Source organism: Neoarius graeffei, chromosome 24 (assembly GCF_027579695.1).
Source record: "Neoarius graeffei isolate fNeoGra1 chromosome 24, fNeoGra1.pri, whole genome shotgun sequence".
NCBI classification, from domain to species: Eukaryota; Metazoa; Chordata; class Actinopteri; order Siluriformes; family Ariidae; genus Neoarius; species Neoarius graeffei.
In genome coordinates, this window is record NC_083592.1 from 17,404,878 (window position 1) to 17,432,147 (window position 27,270).

Sequence of the window (27,270 nt, forward strand, 5' to 3'; positions counted from 1 at the left end):
TTTTTTTAAATCTCATTCCAACCACTAAGGTCTCAGTATTTCATCAAAACAACTACAGTTACATTCTAAAATAGTTATTTATTTACATGAATCAGTCTGATCAGTTCCAAGTCTCCTGTGAAGCATGACAAAGTTGGCAGATGGAAAATTTTGCTGAATCAAACAGTGAAAGCGAAAGAACATCCCTATAAAATATCGGATTGATCTTCACGAGTAATCCAGTCGGAAACCGATCAGAAGAGAGCCCAATAGCTTCCCTGTGACTCGAAAGTCACCGGCAGTTTCCCCGACATCACGTGAGCAGAGTTTTTACTCTGTTGTCCCAACTTCAACCTGCCGTTACTCCCAAAGTACTGAACAGATCTGATAATGAGAGAAATTTCTTTGAAAAGCAGAGAAGTTTTTTAATGATGAATATTTTCTATTGTGAATACCAAGAGTTAAGCAATGACAGATTTGGAAACTCGGCTGAGCATCTGCATGCACAATTTTCACAGCATCGCCAATGAGCGTCTGATATGCCTACTAATTAACAAAGCAGAGGGGACAGTGGCGAAGGAAAAAAAGCCCCTCTTCTGAATGACGCCCAATAGTGGGATGATTAGGTGTGGAACAGTAAAGACAAACAGGACTAAATTTGTTGAAAGAGAGTTCAGTATGAGGATATTGTGAATAAGAGTCCTGGAAGCACAGTACAGTCTTTATGATTCTTATGGTAGAAAGTTACTGTGCTCAACTCTGCTTTGTGTTGGGCCACTTCACATCCACTGCATTGATGATTATTTTTCCTGTAATAACATGCCCCGTTGTTTTATTCTGACTTATTTTCTGGGCTAATAGGAAGGAGGAGGCCATTGGGCTTGCTCAAGAATACGTGAGATACAGCGAGCTACAGGAGGGGGAAAGGGGTGCAGCAAGCCCCGTTTGCTCTGATCCCATTAAGGTAATGGAAATCAGCAAAGTAGTGTTTTAAACACACCACTGTTGGATTCATGTGCATCACACATCTTTAGAATTACAGTACTAGGAGAGTTTAGTATGTGATTTGGCTGTAACATTGGGAAAAGGATTGTCGTTTGGTAAATTCATAACATTGACATGCTGTAGTGAACAGTGTGTATTTTAACATTTTTGATGAGCATTGCATTATGTGGAAAAAAAGGATCTCTTTTTTCCAATTTCAGGATTTTTTGGCACAAACAGTGGAATCCCGGGGTTGACACCAGTCATTGTAACCTTTCGATTCCAAAAGCCAGACTAACCGTTTGTTATATAGAAAAGACAAAATGTTAAATGTTTGTTGGTTTGATACTGTTTGTCTTGTTTTCTCACATCACTGTAAATATCAATGAAAAGTGTTTTGTCTATGAAGTCCTGAATGATTTTCACTGACGGGCTCTTTTCTGCTTCCTGCTGTCCTATAAACATCAGAGTTAATAAAATAATAAAACACTCATTAACAAAGATTACAATTAGAAGACCGAAGAAAACAAGAGGAGGAAAAAAAAAAAAAAAAAAATGGAGTCTGTCACTGACTTGAAGGGCAGAAAAACTGCAGCTCAGACAGACCATGGTTACAAACTGGCGAGGATTGCTCTGAATCTACATGCAGTTCTGCACAATGAAGGCAAATTTAATTTTTAAAAAAGTGAACAGATGAAGCAAAACTTCATCACTGATCATGTTAGTTGGCTCTTCATTCAAATTCAAAGGTGGACATTTTACCTTTAATACAGTTTTCATTAAGGTCACGTCAAACAGTTTTTTCACAAACTAAATGAGTCATGGACTTTAGTTTACTATCCAATCATTTTTATAGATCTATATGATGGTATACTTTTGTTTAATAAACGTGAAAATAAAGTATTTTGATGTTTTTCTCTTGTCATGTCTACTGCATCATCTAAACTTGGCAACTTTGAGGAAACTGCTCTGCCCACTTGGCACAACTGCATCATGTCTGGGGGGGGGGGGGGGGGGAGTTATGATATTTCAGTTTCCTTATTACTTTAAAACATGTTAAACCACATTGTAGTTTTAAAACCCATTTATATATCAAAATCTGTTTTTTCCAAGCAACAACTTTCACAGAAGCCAAAAAAAAAAAAAAAAAAAAATTTACGTTCCAGATAACCTGTATTCATGAAATTTTACATGTGAAGTCCTATCTATATTTAGAAGGATATTATAGAGGATTTATTTTTAAATTTTTGTACTTAAAAAAAGAAATGACAAACGATCATGTTTCTTTTGTGAAACAAAAATGATTTTCCAATATTTTCCAGTACTCTAAAGATTTTTTTGAGAGGGTCTTAACTATGAAAAGCAATTTAATTGTAGCATCCAAAGACAATTTTTGGCTTTACAGGTGCATCTCAATTTAAATATCGTGAAAAAGTTCAATATTTTCCATCAGTTATTTCTTCTTCAGTGTTCTGCCTGATGGCAAGTCCGAGTTTATATAGTATTATATTTAAAAAAAAAAACTAAATTAAAGAAAACCCAGTAGTGGTTTCCTGTTGCTTTCTACTGGATTTATAGAGGTTCTCCTCTCAACCATTTACAGTGGTGCTTGAAAGTTTGTGAACCCTTTAGAATTTTCTATATTTCTGCATAAATATGACCTAAAACATCAGATTTTCACACAAGTCCTAAAAGTAGATAAAGAGAACCCATTTAAACAAATGAGAAAAATATTATACTTGGTCATTTATTTATTGAGGAAAATGATCCAATATTACATATCTGGGAGTGGCAAAATTATGTGAACCTTTACTTTCAGTATCTGGTGTGACCCCCTTGTGCAGCAATAACTGCAATTAAACTTTTCAAGCAGCACTGTGTTAAGTGTGAAGTGCGGTTTTTCAGCACCGAATCCCACCACAAGATGGCGGATCTCCCTCAGTCCTTACCAGTTAAATAAGGAATGTGGTAGGAGGTATTTACTCTACACGCAAGATGCTACATGTGATTATACACCACATACACCAGTTGGCGTAAGGGGGGATTGGAGTGAATGCCGGAGGCGTGCACACGCATATGAATGGAGCGGAATTCGGTCCCCGCCGCAGGGTCACACTGAGCCACCCAATGTCTTAGCAGTTACCCATAAAGCCTACAGATGGCGCTATTAATGATACGCGAGAGAGAACGAGAGAACCTGCGACACAACCATTTTTTTTTCACGTCTGCATTTATCACCTGCTCGTCTTTAACTTTTTCTCTTGAATGAGATAATGAAATTAAGTTCCGTTGGTGGAAATGGCGAAAGCCAAACTACAAAGAAAAAAATATCAGAAAATCACCAAGATAAAGTTGGGATCGCCCACCGCGATGGTCGCCAGGGACGAACGGCGGACTGTTCTGGACGGCAGCAAGACGACCCGATATCTGACAGGGATAGATCACCAGACCAGACGTTAGATTCTCATGAACTTGTCTGACTGTGTCTGATTTTTACTAACTTAGGACTTAGAATATTATCATCATCAGAGGGTCTACTATTGGCAATTTATAATAGTCATTACCGACATTAGGCATATTAAAGTTTGGTCTATAGTCACTGGATTTATCTAGATCTGTTACTATAGCGGCACGGTGGTGTAGTGGTTAGCGTTGTCGCCTCACAGCAAGAAGTTCAAGCTCCATGGCCGGCGAGGGCCTTTCTGTGCAGAGTTTGCATATTCTCCCCGTGTCTGCGTGGGTTTCCTCCGGGTGCTCCGGTTTCCCCCACAGTCCAAAGACATGCAGATTAGGTTAACTGGTGACTCTAAATTGACCGTAGGTGTGAATGTGAGTGTGAATGGTTGTTTGTGTCTGTGTCAGCCCTGTGATGACCTGGCGACTTGTCCAGGGTGTACCCCGCCTTTCACCCGTAGTCAGCTGGGATAGGCTCCAGCTTGCCTGCGACCCTGTAGAAGGATAAAGCGGCTAGAGATAATGAGATGCGATATATAAAAACTCGGCTTTGTGCCTATGGCGCTCAAACTTGTCTCCCTCTTTGTAATTTCCCCAAGTTGGAGCCTCTGGTGTAGTGGTTATCACTGTTGCCTTACAGTAAGAAGGTTCTGGGTTCGAACCTCACGGCTGGCAGGGGCCTTTCTGTGTGGAGTTTGCATGTTGTCTGTGTGGGTTTCCTCTGGGTGCTCTGGTTTTCCCCAAAGACATGCAGATTCGTTTGTGTAATTGGCACAAGCTGTAGTGGTTTCCCAGCCATAATGTATGTACATACATCTTGCTATGGCAAAGCTAATAAATCAAAATCAGTGCTAACCACTACACCACCGTGCCACCCCATAGATATATAATTATCATCAAACATTTTATTTGAACATCAACACATTGGTCACATGAAATACTACTGACAACAGCTTTTGATATTGTTGAATCAATACATAACTTATCTATGAAATTTATTTGTATTTTTATTTGTACCATCAAATTTTTATTTATATAGCCCTTTACAATAACCGAAAGGTACCCAGAGCCATAAAACATAACACTAAAATACAAAATGTTTTGTATAAAACAATACATAAACAGTACATAAAAACAGGTTTTGACTGCAGAAGGTGCCACAGTGCTGCAGGTTATTAAAAGCCTTTCAGAAATACATGAAATAGAACAGACGAAACAAAGTACCCCTCAAAAACAAGACTCCCCTACTCAGGATTGAACGCCAATCTAAAAAAGTGGGTCTTCAACTTCAGTTTAAAAAGGCCGAGATCAATAGTGGTGTGAATGTCTGGGAGCAGCGACAGCAAAAGAACGATCACCCCACTGTTTATATCTCGACCTTGGGACTTCTAACAGAAGCTGACCCGAAGAACACAGGGCCTTACCATGATCACAGATAGTTAAAATCTGAAACACGCAAGAGGGAGCCAGGCCATTGATGGCATTAAAAACAAGCAGCAGAAGTTTAAAATCAATTCTAAAACGGACTGGAAGCCAGTGAAGTGACGACAGCACAGGAGTCATGTGTTCACGTCTGGATGTGCTTGTTAAAAATCGGGCCACAGCGTTCTGTACAAGTTGAAGACGTAAAATTGAAGACTGGCTGAGGCCAACATAAAGGGCATTACAGTAGTCCAGTCTCGAACTGATAACTATTTTTTTAAATTCAAGCCTGAGATGTTCTCAGTTCGGTTTTCCCGCGGTGTAACGTAGCACGCAGAGTTATTTATGGCACATGCTCTGATTCGTTGACGTCAAACACTACCTCAGGCCGACTTTCTCAAAGGCTCCACGAGGTAGTTTTCTGTCTGTAATCTACCACAGTGCCTCGTGTCAGCGTTGCTAGTAGTGGGTTTGGCCAGGGGTGTAGCACCAATTTCTGGGCCGTATGCACAAGCATACCCCTTTTCCACCAAATCAGTTCCAGGGCTGGTTCACAACTCGTTCAACTTGCGAACCAGCTGAGAACCAGTTTGCTTTTCCATAGCTCAGGGTGCTAAGGGGAGCCACATCATTACGTCACTGTATACGTCAGTTACGTCGCTGCGTTTGCATAAGCCTTGGCGCGAACATCGACGCAACAAAACGGAGAAGCAGCAGCAACAACTAGATTGCATTTCCTCTGCAGAAACTGCTGGAGTGTGCTTGCTCAAATGAAGCCACATTCTCTCTCATTCTATAAAATACAACAACTGACATGCACAAAAATATTTTATTGAACCCTCCAAATGGCTTTTAAGTCATTACCCCCGAAACACCCCCGTCAGAATGGACTGCTCCACAAAGAACCCGGGCCACCCCTCTATTTTGCGCCGCAGTGGTATAGTCCACGTTTCCCCAAACGAGACCCGGAAGAGCGTTTTGAATGCCTGGTGAGGGACTTGCTCCCGGAGTTGTAATAACAAAAGTTTTAACCAATAAATGAAGTTAACAGCCAGTGTGGATTATTTTACTTTTTGAGACTAGACAAAGATTATACAGATGAAGAATGCAGCGACAGGACAGGAGAGCAGTGATTTAAAAATGGCTGCCTGCGCGCGTGCTCTGTCAGCGTCGAGGCTCAGCCCGTCACACTCACAGCATTTCGCGCAGTGAAACCTCCTCTCCACCCTTTTATATGCTTTTCAATTTAATTCAGAGGTTGTACAGGGTTTAAAACATGTATTTTGGCTGTAAAATCGCAGTTTTAATTCGGTTTTTTGCTGCTGCGCGCGCTCTAACGTCTAGAGTGGGGGAGCTCCTTATGACGTCATCATTCCCATTCATTTCAACGGCACGGAATTTTACCGAAAAACGGGAATACCGGACGAACGACAAGGGGTAGCGCAACCATTTGAACAAGCACGCCATTCCAGACCGGGCCCTACCTTTCAGCGTTGGAACGGTGTCTCCATCTCAAAAGCCCTACGAGTAGTGGATCCAAAAAACGAGTGAAAACGAATAATAACTAGACAGGGACACTCTAACGAGTGCAAACCCCGCCTTTTCCCTATTAAAATACATTGGGCGAAAATTTCGAAGTTCTGCCATGACCTTGACCTCCAAAATTTAATGGTTTCCTTCCTGGGTGATTGGCAACACATGTACAAAATTTGGTCCAAATCGATCCATTGGTTCTTGAGATATCTTGCAGACAGACAGATACACACACACAGACTGACGCAGGTGAAAATAATAACCCCTCCGACTACTGTCGGCGGGGTTAATAAAACTTAGTGTGCTTTTGCAAGCACACTATGGATGACTGCTGTTTTACTGCATCCATGATATCTCATCGCTTATTTAAAAATGGCGCCCTCTCGCGGTCTTGCTATTGTTGGTCTTAAAGGGATAGTTCGGGATTTTTGACATGAATCTATATGGTATCCCCGTCAGCAGTGTCGTGCATCCACACTGACTTACCCCCGACAGTGTTCTGTGAGCCTAGATATTGTACAGTGTTGGTCAGTGCACAAGTAGTTCCGGCAGGGTTCCTGGGGTCTGCAAAGTAACACGCTTTTCTTCTCAAAACAGCTCGTGTTCGAATGAGTGATTTATTAGCATAACAAAACCCTTGTAGTCCAAAAAGTCACACCTTGTAATTGCTTGGGGCTACTTTCTCTCTATAGCGATCAGTGCGCGCTGTCACTGTTAACAGTTGTGTGCGAGCTAGCCAACAACTTTCATTAGTTGTTCGACAGTGTTTAGCAGCAGCAAATTGCTTTCCTCCTCAGTATACAAGTGCGCTTCCATGGCAGGGAAAAAGAAACTACCACTGCTGCCTATGTTTTTGCTCCGTGTCATGGCTGAATCCTGAATGACTCCTATTTGTATAAATAGGGCACTACATAGGCAGCAGTGGTAGTTTCTTTTTCCCTGCCATGGAAGCGCACTTGTATACTGAGGAGGAAAGCAATTTGCTGCTGCTAAACACTGTCGAACAACTAATGAAAGTTGTTGGCTAGCTCGCACACAACTGTTAACAGTGACAGCGCGCACTGATCGCTATAGAGAGAAAGTAGCCCCAAGCAATTACAAGGTGTGACTTTTTGGACTACAAGGGTTTTGTTATGCTAATAAATCACTCATTCGAACACGAGCTGTTTTGAGAAGAAAAGCGTGTTACTTTGCAGACCCCAGGAAACCTGCCGGAACTACTTGTGCACTGACCAACACTGTACAATATCTAGGCTCACAGAACACTGTCGGGGGTAAGTCAGTGTGGATGCACGACACTGCTGACGGGGATACCATATAGATTCATGTCAAAAATCCCGAACTATCCCTTTAAAGTGCCATTCCACCATTGGATGTATTTTTTTGGCATAAAATACAATATATTTTACGACAACATGACTAGACAGAGAAATCTTTTAGCTTCAAAATGATGTATCAAACAATTTTTTGACAACGACAAGTATATTAAATTTTGCGACCAAAGTCACCTACCCTTTTAATTTCCGCGCGGTAGTGAAACGTGATGTCATCGTTTCCCTTCTTGTGTACCACGTCACGTGTGACGTGGCACAGATTATCAGCAATGGCGGATAGAACGCGATTGTCAGCTTCGGAACAGAAGCGAAGGAAAATAGCAAGTGATACCCAAAGGAGACGGTCGATGGTGAATATCGGCACAGCAATCGACAAGTGGAAATCGCGTTCTATCCGCCATTGCTGATAATCTGTGCCACGTCACACGGCCCCGAACCGGCCCTGGAGTAGCAGTGGCCATGAGCCCCCCAAAAAATACCTCATCAGTTAACAATGCTGAAAGTATCTCTCAACTTTTAATGTAGGCTATTTGCTTTCACATTTGGGCTCACCTTTCTTGGGAAAGAAGTTTGTGAGCAGTTGCTTTCCCTCATTTCTTTTCTTGTCTCTTTCCTGCCTCTCTTTTTGTTTCTGAAAACCGGATTTTTTTTGTGCATCATCTTCCATAGCACAGATAACCTACAATGCGCATGCGCTGCTTCAGCAGAATGAACGCTATGTTAAATGCGCCTAGTTAAAAAGCCCGGTGAAAGTGGACTAAACCATTTCGTGCAAAGGGTGGGGGGGGGGCCTTTCCCCAGACACTTATGTAGGCTAGGACACACAATTCAATCCATTAATCAAACGATTTATTTACCCAAAACATTATATTAGTTAGCAACATATATTGTGATCTTTAAATGGTATTGATATTTAAAGGAAATAAAATTACAGACTCTTTTCCCCCCACTACGACGCCCCTGGGTGTGGCCATGGGGCTGTGCCTATGACGTCAGGAGAGAGCAAGGGTAACCGGCTGCAGTAGAAGCACGTGGAGCAGCTACAGGAGTCCAGGGGCATCGCGGTGAGCATCCGAAGCACGAGCCGCTCAGAAAGCAGAAACTTTGTAGATCAAACATGAACGGAGAGATGAACGATTTCCACAACGGCTTCACTGATGAAGATTGTTTCTTATTCACCTCCGAGTCCGTGGGAGAGGGACATCCGGGTAAACTCCTGATCACAGCACTGGGTCACTGGAGAGCTGCACAGCCACGTTGTGCTCAGGTTCATTGTAAAGCCTCGGCGCTGTGAGGGCGATAAAGCTAGCATGTAGCTGTGTGCTACCTTTTTTTTTTTTTACTTTTTAATCACAAATATCATAAAACCGATGTAGGGATTTTCAAATCTTTTGCATGTTCTGTTACTGTAAGTGGATGTTTCTGTGTTGAGGTCAAACGAGTGCAAAAAATCACCAAGTTGTATTTTGCAGTATGTACAGCACTCTCTGTAATTATTGGCACCCATTGTAAAGATTAGTGAAAAAGTGTTAGAAATAAACCCACCTTTTGGTGAAGTCGCTTCATGTCACACTGAAGGGGGAAAATGAGAAAAATCTAACCTTTAATTTAAATTAACTTGTATATACTGTATCTCAGTGCCAGTCAAAAGTTTGGACACACCTGGTTCACTGCTTTTTCTTTATTTTTATTAATTAAAAAGTAATGACCGCGTGGGTTTCCTCCGGGTGCTCCGGTTTCCCCCACAGTCCAAAGACATGCAGGTTAGGTTAACTGGTGACTCTAAATTGACCGTAGGTGTGAATGGTTGTCTGTGTCTATGGCTACGTTCACACTGCAGGCTGAAGTGACTCAAATCCGATCTTTTCGCCCATATGTGACCTGTATCCGATCTTTTATTGACAATATGAACGACACAGATCCGATTTTTTCAAATCCGACCCAGGCCGTTTGGATATGTGGTCCTAATTCCGATTCCTATCCGCTCTTTTCATATGTGACTTCAGTCTGAACTGCCAGGTCGCATTCATCCGACTTACACGTCATCAACAAGCCAAAAACGTCACTATTCTGCGCTGAAGTAGGCGGCGGGTCTCTCAAAAAAAGTTACAACAACATGGCGCATAATCATGGGCGCAGATAGAGGGTGGGACTTGCCCCACCCAGATTTAAATTCACCTCGTTCAGTCCCCCCCACTTATAGGGAGGAAAAAACGTCTATGCTGTCTTTCTTTGCATAAGGCAAACCTCACGGAAAAATCAAAAGACTAATTACCATTCGGTTTATTGAGGTGCACAGCAGTGTATACATAGTTGCAACAACTCACATAAAACAAAGACTGATATTCGGTTGGTTGAGCTGCGCAGACTGCACAGGTTGCGAGCTCGAGCTTGGTTGCTATGGTAACCCACAACAAGTTTGACAGGCATATCGGGGTTGGGGTTGGTTTGCTGGCAGCTTTGTCCCCCCCGCAGTTTTGTGTCCCCCCCCCCCCCCAGTTCAAAAAACATATCTGCGCCCCTGCGCATGACATCAATGCGAGGGACGCTTCGGGCTGTGAAGGTTCTGAATCTTCTCAATGGAAGGACGCAGAGGTTAGGGAGCTGATTTCCATTTGGGGGGATACAGCTATTCAAGCTAGATTGGATGGGTCATACCGCAACTGGGCGGTTTTACTTCCGTAAACACTGGCCATGCTCACTGCGTGTGACGTCGTCGTATCCTGCAATGCGCATGCAGAACACTTTTAGGTCGCTTTTCGTTCATACTGAGGATCACATACAAGTCGCATATATTTGTTAATGTGAACGACCTCACAAAAAAATCGGACTTCACAAAAAAATCAGAATTGAGCATTAAGCCTTGCAGTGTGAACGTAGCGTATGTGTCAGCCCTGCGATGACCTGGCGACTTGTCCAGGGTGTACCCCGCCTTTCGCCCGTAGTCAGCTGGGATAGGCTCCAGCTTGCCTGTGACCCTGTAGAACAGGATAAAGCGGCTAGAGATAATGAGAGAGAGAAAAAGTAATGATGGATGTCGTTTCTCTTTACTTAGTTGAGTGGTTTTTGTCATAACATGGATTACTACAGTTGTGATGTTGAATAGGGCTATTTACTGTATATTTATTATTTACTGTTTGATTTCAAAGAGCGGCACGGTGGTGTAGTGGTTAGCACTGTTGCCTCGCAGCAAGAAGGTCCTGGGTTTGAGCCCAGCAGCCGGCGAGGGCCTTTCTGTGTGCAGTTTGCATGTTTTCCCCATGTCTGCGTGGGTTTCCTCTGGTTTCCCCCACAGTCCAAAGACATGCAGGTTAGGATAATCGGTGGCTCTAAATTGACCGTAGGTGTGAATGGTTGTTTGTCTCTGTGTGTCAGCCCTGCGATGACCTGATGACTTGTCCAGGGTGAACCCCGCCTCTCGCCCATAGTCAGCTGGGATAGGCTCCAGCTTGCCTGCCATCCTGTAGAACAGGAAAGCGGCTACAGATAATGGATGGATGTTTGATTTCAAACACATTAAGAAGGCAAGAAACTAGTCCACTAATTAACTTTTGACGAGGCCACACACAGCTGTTAAGTGAAAAGCATTCCAAGTGACTGCCTCATGAAGCTGGTTAAGATAATGCCAATAGTGTCCAAAGCATCATCAAGGTAAATGCAGGCTACTTTGAAGAATCTAAAATATGAAACCTTTTTAAACACTTTTGTTTACTATATAATTCCATATATGTTCCATATGTTATTTCATAGTTTTGACGTCTTCATTATTGTTCCACAATGTAGAAAATAGTCAAAATACTGAAAAACCTTTGAATGAGTAGGGGTGTACAAACTTTTGACTGACACTGTATATGTATAAGGCTGCCTTTCAAGACACTCAATTCAGTCAGTGTGGAAAGTGTCAAGGTAAACGCTGGCTACTTTGAAGAATCTAAAATAGTAAAAACAGCTGTGTCGACACATCAGATTTCTCTTAACGTTCATTACTCTTAACATTTATTGAAAACGGTCAGTGAAAAGTGCAAATGTTAGGACTCTACTTAAATATTTTTATTTATAGATGGTGCATAATGAGCGCTAGGCCTGAAAGCACCTCCACCTAGTTGATATCCAGATTTACTTTGAATAACGCTCTATTAACACTTAATAAAGACTGGTCCATCCACTTGTTTACGGTTGCATTTTTTTTTCTGTTTTAACAGACAAGATCTGCGACCAGATTAGTGATGCTGTTCTTGATGCCCATCTTAAGCAAGACCCAGATGCCAAAGTGGCTTGTGGTAAGTAAACAAATTTTTACATGGAAGCCCCTGATGTGTCTCTTAAACATCTACTTGTACCTTTATATTTTCCCTCTTTCAGAAACAGTCGCCAAAACTGGAATGATCCTGCTGGCAGGAGAAGTGACATCTCGTGCCACCGTAGACTACCAGAAGATTGTCCGGGACACTATCAAACACATTGGCTATGACGACTCCTCAAAAGGTTTGTGCATCAGCACTAGGATTGGACTGGTTTGGAAAAAAAAAATCACAATACATCCACAAAACTTGATATTCCTTTATCTTTTGTAATTACTGTGTTACCGCTCAGTATCGGAGCCTATCCCAGGAATTAAATTCACTGTTCAAATATTTTGTTTTTTAAGCTATCCTGAGTGACAAACCTAATATCATATATCAAGAAGCACACTGCATATTTTCTCTAATAAATGATGGTATAGTGTAGTATTGACAGTATATGGATCCATATTTTATATCATGGATAATTGTAATATGATCTTAACCTTAATGTTAGAATCAGGAACATTATTTTCAACAACTAGCTAACAAACTGTAAAGAACTTGATATTCACATTATTAAAGCAGTTTAACGCCTTCAGCCCAGAAGCTGTCAGTGCGTCCAGATTTAGATTTCTCATCTCATCTCATTATCTCTAGCCGCTTTATCCTGTTCTACAGGGTCGCAGGCAAGCTGGAGCCTATCCCAGCTGACTACGGGCGAAAGGCGGGGTACACCCTGGACAAGTCGCCAGGTCATCACAGGGCTGACACATTGACACAGACAACCATTCACATTCACACCTACGGTAAATTTAGAGTCACCAGTTAACCTAACCTGCATGTCTTTGGACTGTGGGGGAAACCGGAGCACCCGGAGGAAACCCACGCGGACACGGGGAGAACATGCAAACTCCACACAGAAAGGCCCTCGCCGGCCACGGGGCTCGAACCCGGACCTTCTTGCTGTGAGGTGACAGCGCTAACCACTACACCACTGTGCTGCCCCAGATTTAGACTTATTTTATTTATTCTTTTTTTCAGACAATTTCATCTTCTATTTTTAGACATGTTTAGTTCTCTGATTCAGGAGCTTGGTAGCAAATTTGAATTTCCCTCCAGGGATTAATAAAGTAATTCTGATTCTTACTCTTGCAGCTAAAACCTTTTCCAAATAGTTTGACTGTGGTTACTGAGTACTTTGTAGTAGTTACGGAATCTACTATGCTTTATGGCAGATAATAAGCCCTGAATATAGGAGTTATTGTCTAGCGACTTGTCCAGGGTGTACCCTGCCTCTCGCCCATAGTCAGCTGGGATAGGCTTCAGCTTGCTTGCGACCCTGTAGAACAGGATAAGCGGCTACAGATAATGGATGGATGGATGAATATAGGAGTTAGCTAGCTATTGGTGTCTGCTTATTTATTTTTATTTTTTTAAATTATCAGCTATTGATTTTTAACTCGTCAAAATATTAACTGTATTGGTGACCAAATTCTGAACTGTATGTCACTGTATGACACACGAATAAACTAGTATGAACTTTTTTGAACTGTCGTCTTTCACCTTTTTTTTCCCCACTCTAGACCATGAAGTGCTATTCAGTTAATATCTGTATCCTCTTTACTCTTAGGCTTTGATTATAAGACCTGCAATGTGTTGGTGGCGTTGGAGCAGCAGTCTCCGGACATTGCCCAGGGAGTTCACTTGGACCGTAACGAGGAGGACGTTGGTGCAGGGGACCAGGTCACTTTTTGAATATAGACAGATCCCAAGCACTAGATCATTTTAACAAGACAAATGACTTAAATTTGATGAGTACAGCATCATAGAAAGAACTGATCCTGTAATTGAACATTTAAGGGCTTATTAACATGTCTTGCCTTATTATAACAGATTTGCATGTATTTGTAACTCCATGTCTGTGTGTGAACATGGTTTTATATCTTGATACGAATGGCTGAAGTGTCCTTGAGTAAGGCACCTAACCCCCAACTGCTCCCCAGGTTGCTCTGGGTATGTTGTACATCGCTCTGGATAAGAGCGTCTGCTAAATACCATTAATGTTATACAAACAAAATGTCCCCGTAAGTATTGGAATATCTCCTTGCTTTGACCATGTGGGGACCAGCCCGTGATGAACTATTTTGTCTTAGGTTTTAATACAAGCTGCATTAAAAAAAAATAGCCAAAAGATTACACTTTGTCTGCTGAGGTTAAGATTAAGGTTAGGGGCTCATTTCACCGAGTACAATCTGGAAAAATCGCACGCGACCACGCGCGACTATGATCGCAACTATGTTTTCCCGTAGTCGCAGGCAAAATCCGTGCGACCTAAACCCATTATTTTCTGTGTACGCTCTATGTTCGATGTTATCTCGTTCGACCTTCGATGTGTACGCTCTACCTGCATCCTATATGCTCTGTAGACGCTTTACATACGCTCTACTTGCGTCTATCCACTCGATCTGATGCGATCTTAACACGACCAAGGCTCGTTCTGTTCGACCAATCTGCGACATAGCGTCGATCTCTCGGCGATCTATCCTCGCAAGTACGCGACCTCGGCCGATCAAGGCTCAATCTTGGCCGATCAAGGCTCAATCTTGGCCGATCTAGCTACGTACGAGTTGCAACATACCCTCGATCAATACGATTTAGCCTGCGATATAAACGTTCTAGCCTCGCTCTGTATGCTCAATTCTCGAGCTTTTCTAGACAGATTCTCGCCTGAGCTATGCGCAAATTTGTCACGGTCGCCCGGATTTGCGTGCGAGCCACTGCAACCATATAAAAAGGCCCGGCGATCGGTGGCCAACCATCAGTTTTTGACCAGCCTCCGAAGGGACAACATGGATCCAATCGCTCTGCATCATGCTATGTTATTACAGCACCGTCAGGGGTGAAAGTAACTTTTATTTCTTGCCGGTACTATTATTTTGAGTCGCGCGCCGGAAAATACACCTAATTATTTATTATTGTCTACTTATCAAGCATTCACTAGGACTTCTTATCACTCAGTAGTACTAGTATAGTACTTTTTTATCACACTATCACTCTTTCATCCACCTGTATCAGTTTTTGATTAAAAATAAATTGCAAACACATCATTTCAACAACACAATTTAATAACATATATTTTTTTTAGCTGAACAGTTGAAAACTAACTTTTCATTTTGGACATTGGACACAGAACAGTGTAACAGAACAGAAAAGTGAAAGTTTTTAGGTAAAACACTTTAAAATAAATTCCAAAGAGGCTTGAACGTTTGAGAAAGTGCGTGCGTTCTACAGTAAGTGCGTGTGTTCTCAGTGCGCGTGCCATGCATTGGTAGCCTAGTTACTCTGCTTGCTCCAACCAGACAGTAATCTAGAATCTTTGCCCCAACTTCCACTCGATTTACGAATTCTGATCAAAGTAATTTTTTAATAGTCTATCATGAAACATTAACATGTTTCTTTATATGCCTTTTTATTTGGGAGACTTTGCAACTAATGTCTGTCTGCTAAAACACTTTGATTACCAGCTATTACCACGTTATAGCACAAGATCTGGTTAAGCCGTACGCGCGCTGTAACCAGCGTGCGTACGGCTTAATTTTTTTTTTAGTTTCTAAATGTTTTTTTAGAGACAGTATATTTTTCTTTCCGGTACGGCCAAATCTTTTAGTGGTACGCCGGACCGGCCAGTACCGGCTTACTTTCACCCCTGAGCACCGTGCCCTGCAACTGCAGCAAGACACTCTGGTTATGTTTAATGTGCCCTATTTATATGACATTCAGTACACGTAGCTTTAATAGGATTAGGCGAAGGTAGGTCGCAACTTAAGCGATGGTCGATCTTTATTGGTTGAAGAAGGTCGCACCTTAATCCTCTTTAGAATCCAATCGTGCCCATGGGAAGAATAGGGAGCGTACGGGTCTAGGGAAGGTCTGGGACAGGTTGCGTGGAGTGAGGCTTGATCGCAAGAGTGAAGCTAGATCGCACGGATCAAGTGAGTGTCGAGGACAGGCCGAGCAGCACAACCATGCGCGCAATCAGTTCTCGCTCGAGAAGACTGAGCATCACTCATCCCCGTTCTAGCCTCGATTGTCTCTCGACCAATGCATCCTTTCCTCGACCTTGTTCACCCTTTCGACGCTCTCTGTGCGACTTTTAGGTCGAGGCTCAGTTTTTTGACATGTCAAACAACCAAGCTACGATCTCTTTGTCGGGGAGACCATTCCTTGACCACGTACAACCAACCACGGAAGACCAAGGCGTGACCAACCCTCGGTCAACCATCAACTGCGTACGACCTGCGGCGACCAAGCCACACTCTGAGATCGCAGCTCGGTCTTCCGGGAAGATTTCTCGGTGAAATGACCCCCTTAGACTGAGTGGAATGGAAGGTCCTTATAAGGATAGTAAGACAGAAATGCATGCATGTGTGTGCGTGCTACAGTGCATTTTAATCTTTCATGTGCTTGTGTACTGTGCTGTTTTTCAGGGTTTGATGTTTGGCTATGCTACAGATGAAACTGAAGAGTGCATGCCCCTCACCATCATTCTGGCCCATAAGCTCAATGCCAAAATGGCTGAACTGCGTCGCAACGGTGTCCTGCCCTGGCTTCAACCGGACTCCAAGACCCAGGTGAGCTCAACCTGAACCTTTGGTCATCATCGCAACCTCCTCAAAGCTGATGAAAGGTTAATCAAAGACAGTCATTGTCTATGCGTATGCTCATGCAAGTGCAGCCCGATCCACGACCTGCACAGGCAGCCGCAAACCGGGCATCTGTAGTTGCTTGGGAGGTCAATCACCGTTGTAGCTGCCAGTTCTGTGGTGGCTTTTCTTTTTCCCCCGTTCTTGCGTTCGTGTCATTGTCGGTTCTCTTCAAAGTATTTGATGCCCTCTTGTGTTGCACGCCACCACTGCAGCCAGTCTTTCGTGAGCTGTTCCCAGTTATGAGTGTCACTGTTGTAGCGCTTCAGAATGTCCTTGAGTAAGTCCTTGAATCTTTTTTTCTGGCACTCCCACTTTTCTCTCTTCAACTTCAAGCTGACTGTAAAAGCTTTTTTGTTTTTTTAATAATTCGTGAGTCATCCATTCAGCCTATAACCAGCCCATCTAAGTCTGCTTTTGATGATGAGGGCCTCACTGCTTATGGTCTTAGCTTGCTCCAGGACATTCAGGTTCGTACGGCTATAATAATAATGTAATAATTTGTATAGTGCCATTTACATACAATGGTCAAAAGCACTTTACAATATCAAACATAAATCAGTTATAAACAAAATATCTAAAATATACAATAACTAAAAATATAATTAAAAATGCAATAAAAGATAAAATAATACAGCCACTAATAATAATATTCATGAATTAAATTGTGTCAGTCTGCCAGTCCAGATATTCTGCTGTATCCAGCTGTTGATCCAGGTGATGCGCAAGATTTTTCGCGAACTTCTTTGATGGTACCATTCGAGCCTGTTGAGGTGCTGCCTGTAGTGTTTGATGAGATGTGGCTGCCAAAACACTTGAAACAGTTGGTTGTTTGCAGAGGTTCACCATTAACTTTGATGCATGGTTATGCATTCGCAGTGGCTGCAGAGGTTGGCTGATACAGAACTTCTTTCTTATTTGTGTTTAGGATAAGACCGAGCCACCTGTAAGCAGTCGAGAAGGTGTCCGTTATTTTCTGCAGACCATCCTCTGAGCATGAGCACACAGCCGTATCATTTGGCGTATTGAATTTCTACTATAGAGGTGCTGCTGATTTTTGACCTAGCTTGCGGTCTCCTCGGATTGAACGGATTGCTGTCGAACATATAGCATATGCCTACTCCATTTGGCATGTTCTTTTCAGCGAGTTGTAGTACAGCACCCATGAAGAGGGAGAACAAAGTCGGCACGAGTACACATTCTTGCTTCATGCCAGTGTTCACTGAGGACGCACTTGTCTCACTGACGTGGCACAGTACTGTTGCTTTCATGTCTTCATGTAGTATTCGGATAATAGGAACCAGGTTCGTGGAATGTCCGTATTTTCGCAGTATCGCCCAGAGAGTCTCAGTGGACAGAATCAAAAGCCTTGGCCAGGTCGAAGGTCTCTGGTAGAACTCTTTCTGAAATTTGAGTGAGGCGTTTCAGGATTATCCAGGATAAGACTTTTCCGATTATTGACAGCAGCAAGATTCCACGATAGTTTGCATAGTTGGTCATGTCTCTCTTCTTGAATATGCTGACTTGAATATGTGTGTCCTTCGTATTGGATGGTACGTGTTTGTGTTGCCACACTTTAACCAGCAGACAGTGAACGTGCAGTGCCAGAGTTTCACCATCATACTTCAGGAGGTATCTTGTCTGGTCTGGCAAATTTGTTATTCTTAAGCTGCTTACTGGCAGAATTCACTTCATCACTAGTTGGTTCACAAGAGAGCTCCTGAACCACTGGGAATTGTTCAAGCTCATCTAGTGCACTTGGATTGGCTGTGACATCTCGGTTCAATCGTTCATCAAAGTGCTCCTTTCCAGCAGTTTTGGATTGAAGCTGTATCTTTCAAGAGGGTTGCACCGTCCTTGGCTCTTAGGGGCACTGGGCCATTAGTCAGGGGACCGTAGATGGCTTTGGTTGCCGCAGAGAAAGCTCTGGAATTGTGAAAACCACCCAACACTTGGATTTCTGCAGCCTTTTCTCTCCACCACTTGTCCTTCAGTTCTTGTATACGCTGTTGGACTGCGTGTTTGATTTCATCCTGTGCAGTTTTGTGTGTCCGGGTTTTATGACTCTGCTGCCAGGCTAGAAAAACCTTGTGTTTGTGTTCCAGCAATTGTAAAATTTCAAATTCATTGTCAACGAACCAATCTTGATGTTCCTTCTGAGTGTATCTGAGGGCTTCCTTGCATGAATCCAAGATGCACTTTTTTTTTCAGTTTGTTCCACTCATTCTCAGTTTCATTACTGTCTCCATCATTCTGCTCTGTTGAAGAATTTGTGAGGTTTCTAACAAAAACGGTCTGGTATTGTACAAGTGTTTCCGGGCTTTTCAGTGCTTCAACATTTATCTTGGGTTTGAAATTGTTGGAGTAGTTGCGATTAGCTTGGGGTCTGATCTTTAGGATGCACTTAAAGCATATACTGTACGCAGAGCCATGGCCTCACTTTCGTATATAAATGCCTTGAGACCTCAAGAATGGCACAGGAATAGTTTTAAGTGTTAACAATAAATCTAACATAGTAGTTTTTATGATTAAAGTGATTTATATAGGTAGCGGTCTGAGTGAATGACCTTGACGTCCTTAACGTCACAGCAGGAAGTCTATCGGTCTCATTGCCATTTCCGCTATACTAAAACACAGAGCTGACTGCAACTCCAATCCTCAATTTTGAGCTAATTTATCTCCATGCCACGTAGATGTGTTGCTGGCCGGTGCAGCAACATGACAGAAGGTGGATTTACGTTGCATTCATGGCCCAAGAATGTTCAAACTGCAAAGATGTGGGCACGTTTTGCGAGCAGTTCACGGGCACATTGGGTGCCTATGAAGTGGTCTCTCCTCTGCTCTACATGTTTTACTAAAGACTCGTACGAGACCTATGATCTGTTGAGGAGCATTGGCTTTCAGCGCGTATTGAAAGAGGGTGCAGTGTCAACAATTAAATAAAACTACAAGAAAAGGAAAGTATTTATTTATTTTATTTATTTATTTTTTAAAAAAGCAAAGTTTAGTTGCACCAGTCCTCCCGTAGTGAGCCGAGGGTTGTTGGTAAAACCTGGGACGGAACGGGACGTGACCTATTGCTTGGGCAGTGACCTCCCCGCGGTTGTTGCTAAAACCAGTGACATCCCGTTCCATCCCCGGGTTTTAGTAATTGCCTGAGCCCAGCAGTAATGGCGGAATACACAGTATGAAGAAAAGTGAATGAGTGGAGCAGCTGTCTTATTTCTAAACTGGATATTGCTGCCATCTCGCCCTTACGTGGAAGAAGTGAATGAACGGAGAACTGAACAAACAACTGAAAGGCAGATTGTTTCAAAACAATCGGCCACAAGATCAGCCTTCAAGAAGCGAGAACACAGACGGGTAAGTTCCGACTCTCATTTGGATGCAAAAACAACACGTTTACCTGCATTTAGATTAATGCATGTAACTTGTATTGTGTATTTAAGTTACCGGTATAAGATTATTTAATTTGCTTCAGAATGTGATTGTCTCAGTTCATCTGATTATTTAGCCTTTTACGCTTTATCAGTGAAAATACATGCATGTACATGTATGTTGCATAAGTTATAACAGCTATCCTGTTTTAATGAGAGTCAACCCACAATCAATAAAGTCAAATCAGTCTTAGTTGAGCAAGTCGGTAACGGTATTTCTTACTTTCACCATAAATTTTTATTTATATGACTTTGGTCTATAGCTGTCAAAGGCCTTGGCCTTAAAGCCTGTTACTGCCATGACGTCACGTACTCAGGGCTGGCTGGCTCAGCGGGACAGCTCGAATGCCAACTTTGCGGTCGATTTGAACTCTCAAAAGTATAATTTTTTTATTCCCATTTATGCAGCATACAAGAGTCAAGGATGGAGATACTATCCACTCAGAAATTTATTTAAAAATAAAGGTTCTGCGTATCTGCTTTAACCCTTTGGTGACTGACCCCTTGAAAATGGTTCCTCCAGGAACCATGACGTTTCAGTTGTCAAGACAACAGAAAAGCTAAAATACAAATACAAATATAAGAGCATTTTGTTTTGTGCACAAGAGCATTGTGACGTATCTTTCTGTTTTTGTATTTTAGTTTTTCCATTGTCTTGACAACTGAAACGTCATCGTTCCTGGAGGAACCATTTTCAAGGGGTCAGTCACCAAAGGGTTAACTAGTTAGTGGTCAGTCCAGCAGCTGTCAGAAGCACGAACAACCTTAGTTCTCATGATGTCCATGCAATCTCGTGCTCTGACAGTCGCGTAGTCAATCATGTGCCAGTGACCTGATCGAGGGTGGCGCCAGGCTGTTTTTGGACTGTTTGTCTGACGGGAAAGTGTGTTGATGACTAAATTGTGCTCAGTGCATTTGGTGAGAAGTAACAGGCCATTGGCATTCATTTTCCTGGTCCCATTTCTACCAATTGCAGGCCATAGATTGGACTCACTCTTGGCACGGTCGTTCAAGTCTCACAGTACGGCCAATTTGTCAGTAGCTGGAGTGGAAAAGATTGGTTTGTCAAGAGATTCATAGAAGCTTTCTTTGACATGTTCCTTGGAGTCCGAAGTTGGTGTGTATGCACTGATAATTGTCAGGAATTGATTTTTGTCTAATCAAAGCTGAACTGACATTAGCCTTTCTTTAATTGTTGTCGGGACATCTTGTAGCTTGTATTGCTGATGGACAGTCCTACCCCATGTATGCACCTGCCTTTTGCTGGCAAATCTTTCCAGAAAAAGGTGTAACGAACCTGCCTCTCATTGAATTGCCTTTCACATGTGTGTCGGGTTTCACTCAGAGCAGCAATATCGATGTTGTTGCGAGCAAGCTCATGCGCTACTATTGCTGTGTGGTGTTCCAGGCGGTCACTGTTGGTATTGTCCAGAAGAGATCTCAGGTTCCATGCACCAGTTTGTAGGATCAGAATTGCCTGCTTGGTATTGCATTTGACACTGTCACCAGGTTGGATGGTGTATTGGCTCCTCCGGACATGGTAGCATGTAGACATTTATCCAGATTTTGCATATTTAACACAGTGACCGGACTGTGCGGCATGTCTGTTCCCCTGAACATGGTAGCATAAGTTTTGCATTGGTTGACTGTCCGGGCGCATATGCTTGGTGATGATGGGGACTGCATGGGTCCACCATCCACTTGGCAAACCAGGTGCTAGAGACCCAAGGCAAGAAAAGAGTCAAGACCCCATTGTGGGTGGTAGAAGAGAGCAACTGGACTTGTTTGAAGATTCTTGAAAACGTTTCACCTCTCATCCAAAAGGCTTCCTCAGTTCTGTCTGACTAATAGGGAGTATCAGGTATTTATCCTCTCATGGATCATAATAGAATCAGAATCAGAATTCTGATGGCTGCATACAGTGTTGCCAGATATTGCTAACGTTTTCCACCCCAACATATGTTCAAAACCAGCCAAAAAGCACCTAAACCCGCCCAATCTGGCAACACTGGCTGCATAGTAGGTGGCTGATAAAAGATGTCTTAGACCCCCACCTCTGTTCAGTGATGGCCGTTCCAGGTTGACAAAAAAGAACGATCCTCTCTGGCTAAAATGTCTGCCAGTTTTCTGGAAGTCCTCTCATACTCCCGCACCAGTCAAAGGGATCTCATCCCAAAGTGCATAGAAACATGTCTGTGAAGATTCTCAGTCATCCAGGTCATAGTAAACTGTGGGTGGTAGAAGAGAGCAACTGGACTTGTTTGAAGATTCTTGAAAACGTTTCACCTCTCATCCAAAAGGCTTCCTCAGTTCTGTCTGACTAATAGGGAGTCCGAACAGAGGTGGGGGTCTAAGACATCTTTTATCAGCCACCTACTATGCAGCCATCAGAATTCTGATTCTGATTCTATTATGATCCATGAGAGGATAAATACTGATACTCCCTATTAGTCAGACAGAACTGAGGAAGCCTTTCGGATGAGAGGTGAAACGTTTTCAAGAATCTTCAAACAAGTCCAGTTGCTCTCTTCTACCACCCACAGTTTACTATGACCTGGATGACTGAGAATCTTCACAGACATCAAGACTCCATTAACTACATGTCGCTGCAGGGCAGTTTTGTGTCATGCCCGGGACTGTGGGGGTGGCCATTGGCTTGTGAGGAGTTCTTCTGCCTTTTGTCAGGTCTTGCTTTTAATCCTGCAGGGTGCCCCACACACACACACCTCTAATGCTTTAGTTTCTGGTTTAATGTCACATTTCCATGTCCACCTGAAGACAAAAACTTGAGTTAAAGAGTGAAATTTAACAGAATTGACAGAAAACTTGAGTTTGTTGCAGCATACAATCCCAGATTTCCTGAATCTTTCAGGTATGGGGCGTGGCTCCTTGGTGGAACCTTTGGTGCAACAATCTTTTTTCTTTGCTGCTGTATTATAAGAAATGGTGGTCTTAGGAGTGTTACTAAATTATCAAATCACAGATACTAACACAGTCAGTGCGTTTACATGCACATAGAGAAAATCGAATTTCTGCCGTAGCTCGACTGAAATCGAAGTTCTAAATGCCATGGAAACACCTTAGCTCGGCTGAAATTGAACCGAACTGGATTTCTCGTAATCGAGCTATGCGACCTAGATTATGCGATTGTAGCCGAGCTACTTAGTGCATGTAAACCCTATCGAGCTACGTAGTCGAGCTACTTACTTACTTCAGCACTGCCCCTTCCGGAAGTGACGAGTGACGAGACCACAAGCGGGAAACACAACAGCCTCGGTCGGCATGACAACAGTAGTAGTAGCGAGCAGCAGAAGAAAACACGGAACTGATAACTTTCTGAACACGGAGCTGATAACTTTGTTTATACTCTTGAATAGCTCTTCTTCATGACGACAACCGGAAGTGTACCAACACGATGGGGCGTGTAGCGCCACCTGTGGCTCTGGTGCACAATGTACTTCACACAATAGGGTAGCTCGATTTCCTTGTGTGCATGTAGGATTGGATTTCTCTGGCACCCCTGCTGGGACCCTTAGCTCGATTACCGACAGTAGCTCGATTTGGATGTGCATGTAAACACACTGACTGTGTCTGTCTTCTGATTCTAAAGAACAGAATTGGAAAGATGAAGAACAAAATAGTGTCTGTTTTAAAGAGGTTTTTTTTAATAGCACTCGTCGCCATCTATTCTAATCATAGGTAAACAGTGAGTCACTTGTTATAATCAGCATAGTCTGTTTCACATGAAATGAACTATTTTATGTTTCTACATTAATTATTCTTTGCAGTCACATAAAAAAATCACATCTTCAGATGCTACCTATAGATGAGTGACAAAGGGAAAAATAAATGTTTCATTAAAATGTTGGGCCATCATGAACTGCCGGAAGAGCTTCATCATACCTTGGCACAGATCCTATACAGTGGGGCAAAAAAGTATTTAGTCAGTCACCAATTGTGCAAGTTCTCCCACTTAAAAAGATGAGAGAGGCCTGTAATTTTCATCATAGGTACACTTCAACTATGAGAGACAAAATGAGAAAAAAAAATCCAGAAAATCACATTGTCTGATTTTTAAAGAATTTATTTGCAAATTATGGTGGAAAATAAGTATTTGGTCAATAACAAAAGTTCATCTCAATACTTTGTTATATACCCTTTGTTGGCAATGACAGAGGTCAAACATTTTCCATAAGTCTTCACGAGGTTTTCACACACTGTTGCTGGTATTTTGGCCCATTCCTCCATGCAGATCTCCTCTAGAGCAGTGATGTTTTGGGGCTGTCGCTGGGCAACACGGACTTTCAACTCCCTCCAAAGATTTTCTATGGGGTTGAGATCTGGAGACTGGCTAGGCCACTCCAGGACCTTGAAATGCTTCTTACGAAGCCACTCCTTTGTTGCCCAGGCGGTGTGTTTGGGATCATTGTCATGCTGAAAGACCCAGCCACGTTTCATCTTCAATGCCCTTGCTGATGGAAGGAGGTTTTCACTCAAAATCTCACGATACATGGCCCCATTCATTCTTTCCTTTACACGGATCAGTCGTCCTGGACCCTTTGCAGAAAAACAGTCCCAAAGCATGATGTTTCCACCCCCATGCTTCACAGTAGGTATGGTGTTCTTTGGATGCAACTCAGTATTCTTTCTCCTCTAAACATGACAAGTTGAGTTTTTACCAAAAAGTTCTATTTTGGTTTCATCTGACCATATGACATTCTCCCAATCCTCTTCTGGATCATCCAAATGCTCTCTAGCAAACTTCAGATGGGCCTGGACATGTACTGGCTTAAGCAGAGGGCACTGCAGGATTTGAGTCCCTGGCGGCATAGTGTGTTACTGATGGTAGCCTTTGTTACTTTGGTCCCAGCTCTCTGCAGGTCATTCGCTAGGTCCCCCCATGTGGTTCTGGGATTTTTGCTCACCGTTGTTGTGATCATTTTGACCCCACGGGGTGAGATCTTGCGTGGAGCCCCAGATTGAGGGAGATTATCAGTGGTCTTGTATGTCTTCCATTTTCTAATAATTGCTCCCACAGTTGATTTCTTCACACCAAGCTGCTTACCTATTGCAGATTCAGTCTTCCCAGCCTGGTGCAGGTCTACAATTTTGTTTCTGGTGTCCTTTGACAGCTCTTTGGTCTTGGCCATAGTGGAGTTTGGAGTGTGACTGTTTGAGGTTGTGGACAGGTGTCTTTTATACTGATAACGAGTTCAAACAGGTGCCATTAATACAGGTAACGAGTGGAGGACAGAGGAGCCTCTTAAAGAAGTTGTTACAGGTCTGTGAGAGCCAGAAATCTTGCTTGTTTGTAGGTGACCAAATACTTATTTTACTGGGGAATTTACCAATTAATTCATTAAAAATCCTACAATGTGATTTCCCGGATTCTTTCCCCCCATTCTGTCCCTCATAGTTGAAGTGTACCTATGATGAAAATTACAGGCCTCTCTCATCTTTTTAAGTGGGAGAACTTGCACAATTGGTGGCTGACTAAATACTTTTTTGCCCCACTGTATATATCTCTGGAATTCAGACTGGAGCAATGAGCACCTTTTGGAACACCAATTCTCCCCTCAGCTGATGGTCTAACACGTGATTTCAAAATCTTCTCTTAGGTGTTCAATTGGGCTGAGATCTGGTGAGCATGAAGAACATAGCATATGATTTATGTCATGTTCATCCTCATCAAACTATTTAATGAGGCCTTGTGTTGTGTGCATGGGGCGGAGTCATCCTGGAAGAGACCACACCCATTAGGATATCATAGTATAAGGGTGATAAAGTCAGAACTTTTATATTGATTTGCAGTGATGCTTCCATCTCGGAGAACAGGTGGTGCCAAACCCTGCCAACAAAATGCCTCAGCACAACAAATCCTCTTTAATTTTTGGAGCATCACTAACCGCTTTCAATCAAAACATAATTCAAGCACATACAGTATAAATTTGGGAGCAGTTTATACATGAGAACGGAATGTTACCAGGGCTCGACATTAACTTTCTAATTCATTTGTCCAGTCGGACAAGCAGCAAGATTTTTCACTTGTCCTGGTCATAACCTTTTTATTACTATGTATTTACTAGTTCAGTGAAAGGAAAGTGGTTGACAAAGTTTCTCAAAAAGCAGGTATAGTTAGAATAATCATTATGTTTTAATGATTTGTAATTTTTAGCAAAACTCAAACTTTAACTGAAACAATAAACAAAAACTGTCCATTGCCCCATTGTGGTGCATGTGGTGTTATAACCCATTACCTGAGCTGCAATTTTAAGAGTTAGACTCACCCAAATTCAAGGCTTCTGGAGGAATAAAGTTAAATCTTGATTAATCCAGTAAAACCTGAAGTATAAATTAATTTAAAGAAATGAAACTGAAAGAAAACAAGTTGGACATGATAAGGGAAGGGGGATGGAATCACGGTGTGAATGAAAACAAACTGTAAGTGAGTTCGGCACTGTCGTAAAATTCCCATGAAATATTTTACAGCATTTGTGATCATTAATGTGGACTATACAAAAGAAAAATACAATAAATGTCAGAATGAAATGAAGATTCACCACAGATATTTTTTATTAAGGTATTTGATTGCCATTTCTCAGATTTTGATGAATTCAAAGTCTAATAATCTATAATTAGATATTACAACTTGGTTATTTTTACACACACACCTGCTGTACTTGGCTTCCCCAGAATTTCATAAACCATAACACAGCCAGGTCATTGAGGTGATTGAACTAGTTTTGTTGGAACTTTATCGATGTAACTCTTGAATAATGACTATAACATTTGGTTGTCCCAGAGTTGGACTACTTTTAATGTTGAGCTCTAGTTATGTAAGTGACTTTGCTTCTATGACTATATGGAGGACCACCAAATCGCTGTCCTTCGGAACTATTTAAAGGTGCCCTTCCACCAAAAACGTTTAATACTGGCTCTTTTTGAAATACCATAGTTCACTCCGAGTTGCATATGCATGCTGCATGTGAAAATGTAATTCTGCTCCCATTCCCTGTACAACCCCGATTCTGAAAAAGTTGGGACAGTACAAATTGTAAATAAAAACGGAATGCAGTGATGTGGAAGTTTCAAAATTCCATATTTTATTCAGAATAGAACATAGATGACATATCAAATGTTT

The 27,270-nt window shown here is 42.3% G+C and overlaps 2 protein-coding genes across 5 annotated transcripts in view; both read left to right on the plus strand.

Annotated features, from left to right (window-relative positions):
- kntc1 (kinetochore associated 1) overlaps positions 1 to 1,839 on the plus strand; it is a 145,122-nt gene extending 143,283 nt beyond the window's left edge. For all 3 annotated transcript variants that reach the window (XM_060906837.1, XM_060906839.1, XM_060906838.1), the window contains exons 60-61: positions 841 to 943; positions 1,185 to 1,839. In XM_060906837.1, the coding sequence (XP_060762820.1) occupies positions 841 to 943; positions 1,185 to 1,220 (139 nt within the window). In that variant the 3' untranslated portion in view covers positions 1,221 to 1,839. The remainder of the gene's footprint in view (positions 1 to 840; positions 944 to 1,184) is intronic.
- Positions 1,840 to 8,693: 6,854 nt separating this feature from the next.
- The window catches only part of mat2ab (methionine adenosyltransferase 2Ab), a 33,299-nt gene continuing 14,722 nt past the window's right edge, over positions 8,694 to 27,270 (plus strand). The window contains exons 1-5 of one of the 2 annotated variants that reach the window (XM_060906842.1): positions 8,694 to 8,770; positions 11,909 to 11,986; positions 12,069 to 12,191; positions 13,620 to 13,732; positions 16,477 to 16,620. In XM_060906842.1, coding sequence (XP_060762825.1) covers positions 12,089 to 12,191; positions 13,620 to 13,732; positions 16,477 to 16,620 — 360 coding nt within the window. In that variant the 5' untranslated portion in view covers positions 8,694 to 8,770; positions 11,909 to 11,986; positions 12,069 to 12,088. Of the gene's footprint in view, positions 8,915 to 11,908; positions 11,987 to 12,068; positions 12,192 to 13,619; positions 13,733 to 16,476; positions 16,621 to 27,270 lie in introns of both variants that reach the window. The other variant, XM_060906841.1, reaches the window with a different exon arrangement.